This window comes from Bombus vancouverensis, chromosome 11 (genome assembly GCF_051014615.1).
Source record: "Bombus vancouverensis nearcticus chromosome 11, iyBomVanc1_principal, whole genome shotgun sequence".
Taxonomy (NCBI): domain Eukaryota; kingdom Metazoa; phylum Arthropoda; class Insecta; order Hymenoptera; family Apidae; genus Bombus; species Bombus vancouverensis.
This window is the reverse complement of record NC_134921.1, coordinates 839,690-843,246: the sequence shown is the minus strand read 5'-3', so window position 1 is coordinate 843,246 and position 3,557 is coordinate 839,690. Positions and strand designations below refer to the sequence as shown.

Genomic DNA, 3,557 nt, shown 5'->3' with positions numbered 1-3,557 from the left:
AGTCTTTAACGGAAGGACAAAAAGAAGAGCAGACGGCACACAGACCGCAATCATGATCATTTTCAAGTAGAATCTCAAACTGCCGTACATCTTCGAAAACTTCGTTAGTCGTAAGGGATCAAAGGATGATGTCCGCGCTGCGGAAAATAGATGAGAAGCGACTATTTCAACAACCACCGTGTAGGTACTGCACTAGCCAGAAGTATCTGCGACAGAAATCAGAATACACTCGTTTTCGCGATGGTTGGATCAATTTCGCGTGGGACTAACCTGATTGAACCCAACGCGGGATAATTGCTCAACTCACGACTTTAACCAGCCCGCTTGATTCTCTGTAAATGCTTGAAATTGACGCTTGGATTCTTTCCAGATTAACTAGCTTTGCCCCTCCCTCCCTTTATCTATTTTCTTAGATCGACTTAGATTGCCACAACATATTATCTTTCTTCTTTTCTTTTCTTTTCTTTTGATCTTTTAAAGCCCTAAATCGCTGGCTATTTTGTATACTATATATTTTGTACACTCAATTACTCTGTAAGTCATAAGTACATATGTTTTACAACGTTATTTGTCATATTTCAGTTAAACCCCAGAAAAGTCAGAAATATATTTTCAGCATATTTTAACGCGCCCCTGGCAAAGATCTCAAAAACGAGTTGCGGCACAATTTAAAGCGACAAATGGCATCGCGTGTCTCGTTGTGGCAACACACGGTTCGCCAGTTTTTTTTTTTTTTGATATCGGTGACTGCCATATTCTCTTGAGTTTCCAAGTCGTAAAGAATCTTTCCCCAGGGATTGGTCAACTGTGTATGTCCCCATGCGACGTAACTTGCTTAAGTCGAAATTACTTATTGTAATTAGTAAAACGACCTCTTTAAGTCTTTCATCGAGACAGACAATCTGCAGGTATTAATCGACCAATTTCTCCAAGCTGATAACTTCGAATTGATGTTTATATATAAGAAGTGTTATGTGTTAATCTGTCTAAATGTTTAAAAGGTGTTATAAATTAAATGTTGTTAAACGATACGTAATTGCCTTTTGATCGTAAATTTTACTATCAAGGGGTCTTTTATGTATGCGTAATCATTGTGAATTATAACAATTTATGTGATCGATATTAAAGGTGTTTAAAAGCATATTATTATTATATATTATTATTCTATATTATTATTCTCCTATATTATTATCCTATATTATTATAGCATTCCTATATTATTATAATATCCAATTACATGTTGATACACAAGATATACAGATTATTATTTATAACGTTTTGGTTTTCTTAATTGAGTCATTCATTTAGTACAAATGATAAGAAATTAGTAATAATTCACAAAAAAAGGATATTGTAGTAGAAATATTATAAAAAAACATTTTCTGTTTTAGTGTAGAGTTACTCCTTCTTACAGACAGTGTCGTACAAATCTGTACGTCTCTGAGAAAATGTAGGAATCTGAGCCCTTACTTCCTCAACAACTTTTAGATCTGTTAGAAAAAAGAAACATACGAAGTAATAAGTAATGCTTACTAATAAATTCAACAAATACAGAGGAAGATGGCTAAATCGATAAATTAACGAGACTAAAAATTAATTACATCATGGGTCTCTCGCTTTTAATTTTAAGCTGTAAATTACCGATATCGGTGACTGCCATATTCTCTTGAGTTTCCAAATCGTAAAGAATCTTTCCCCAGGGATTGGTCAACTGTGTATGCCCCCATGCGACGTAACTTGCTGAAGGAACACGAGCCGGTGATATGCAGGCAACGTATAATTGATTATCATTCGCTCTGAAACGCTGAAGTAATGACCAGTGCAGTGGTCCAGTGGTCATATTGAATGCCGCTGGATATATCAGCATTTGGCAACCTAACCCAGAGAAGCAGGAAATATGAAGCCACCGAATACCAATTAACTTCGTAGTTGCACGGTTCACATTCCATCATTTCTGAATATGCGAGGACAGTCCTCTTATTGTGCTTTTAATTCTTTTATTTGTTTCATTTTCAGCAAATATACTGGTTTTTTAAATTAAGCTTCTTTTTATACAGAGTTACAGATTATATTAATTTTATATAGAATATATTTAAAAAAGATATTTAATTTTTTGCTAGTTAAGTATTGATCGATTAAGTTACTGTACCTTTGTTCCGATAAATGCGTGCCATTTCCTCGAATCTAATATCATAGCAAATGCCAATACCTATTTTGCAGCCCTTCACATCGAACGTCGTTAGGGAGTTACCAGGACTGAGTGAATCACTCTCTCGAAAAGTAATCTTATTAGGAATGTCGATGTCGAATAGATGTACCTAATAACATAAAAATGTGGTCGCTAATTCTATTGCTGCAACTTTTGTAATTTAATATCAAAGTTACCAACTCCTAAACTTTAATTATTTTTTATTTAATAACTGACAGCGTTTTTATCACTTTCTTTTATTAAAGAATCTTATCATTTAATAATGTTTAAAAAGGAGAAAAAATAAGTATAATAATATTTTAAGTATGTGAAAAATTTATACAACAACAAACACATTACAACAAAAATGGGCGTTTCCCGTATCATAACGTATTTTATAAACCGTAAATTATAGAATTGGTTATAGTATACGTATGTACATATGTATATTCCTAAATTATTCCTAGATAGAGTCACTTTCTTCACCCCAATATTTTCAAATTCAAAGCCATAAAGGAATATATTACTTACCTTTCGGTGCGTTGCTATCAAAGTTCCATCGGGACCCCAAATAGTACAGGTATTGTACAATTTATCGCCCTCTATTTCAGGCATCGTACCACCAACTACATAGATGTTGTTTTCTTTAGCTGCGTTCGATGAAGCAACGCTCGTTTCATCATCAGGAATACTCTCGGCGTATTTTGGAAAGTACTCTGCATTGCAATATTTCAATTAATGAAAAATAACTGTCTTTTGTTCCAACCATAAATTAAATTGAAATGTTTGTCAGTTTTTTATTTTTTAAATTATTAAAATAACTAAGTTTTATATTTCGACTTAATTAAATATGCAATTACTTAGCTAATAGTATATATAATAAATTGTTTCTACAGGTTCAAAATGAAAAATGAATATTTAGAAATATTTAATTACGACAATGCTATTTGTGTTAGCATCAGTGGCTTGTTACTCAACGACTTTGCTAGTACTTTTTGAAACATAAAGTTAGTTTTCAATTAACACTTATACTAGAGGCGGAATTATAAATGCAAAATAATTGATAATACTAATTTATAAGTACCTAATTATTAGTATCTTAAAAAATATATTTATACAAAAATCACGATAATCATGAAAATGGGGAAATCCTATATTCTCGAATCAATTCACAATTTATTTTGTATATTAATTAGATTCCGCGCTCATCAGTACGTACTCACTGGCGACATCGAGAAAATGTATCGGCAATTCCTCGTACGACCAGAGGATCGGAAATATCAAAGGATATTATGGCGCAGCGCGAGTGGAGAAACAGAAACATATGAACTTAACACCGTAATACTCTTATCATAGAAATAGAAGCAGT

The 3,557-nt window shown here is 32.9% G+C and overlaps 1 protein-coding gene across 1 annotated transcript; it reads right to left on the bottom strand.

Moving 5' to 3' along the window:
* Nucleotides 1-890: 890 nt before the first annotated feature.
* On the bottom strand, nucleotides 891-3,190 carry LOC143303338 (omega-amidase NIT2-like). Its single transcript, XM_076622701.1, has 4 exons — nucleotides 2,720-3,190; nucleotides 2,150-2,318; nucleotides 1,642-1,875; nucleotides 891-1,490 (listed from the first exon to the last, which is right to left on the bottom strand). The coding sequence occupies exons 1-4, from the start codon at nucleotides 2,801-2,803 to the stop codon at nucleotides 1,399-1,401; spliced, it is 579 nt and encodes a 192-aa protein (XP_076478816.1). The 5' UTR covers nucleotides 2,804-3,190; the 3' UTR covers nucleotides 891-1,398.
* Nucleotides 3,191-3,557: the final 367 nt, after the last annotated feature.

Excerpts from the sequence above, each read along its gene's own strand:
- LOC143303338 (XM_076622701.1), bottom strand. The coding sequence starts at position 2,803 with ATGCCTGAAATAGAGGGCGATAAATTGTACAATACCTGTACTATTTGG. Across the intron at positions 2,319-2,719 it reads TGATAGCAACGCACCGAAAG|GTACATCTATTCGACATCGA; the intron begins GTAAGTAATATA and ends TTATGTTATTAG. Across the intron at positions 1,491-1,641 it reads TATGGCAGTCACCGATATCG|ATCTAAAAGTTGTTGAGGAA; the intron begins GTAATTTACAGC and ends TTTTTCTAACAG.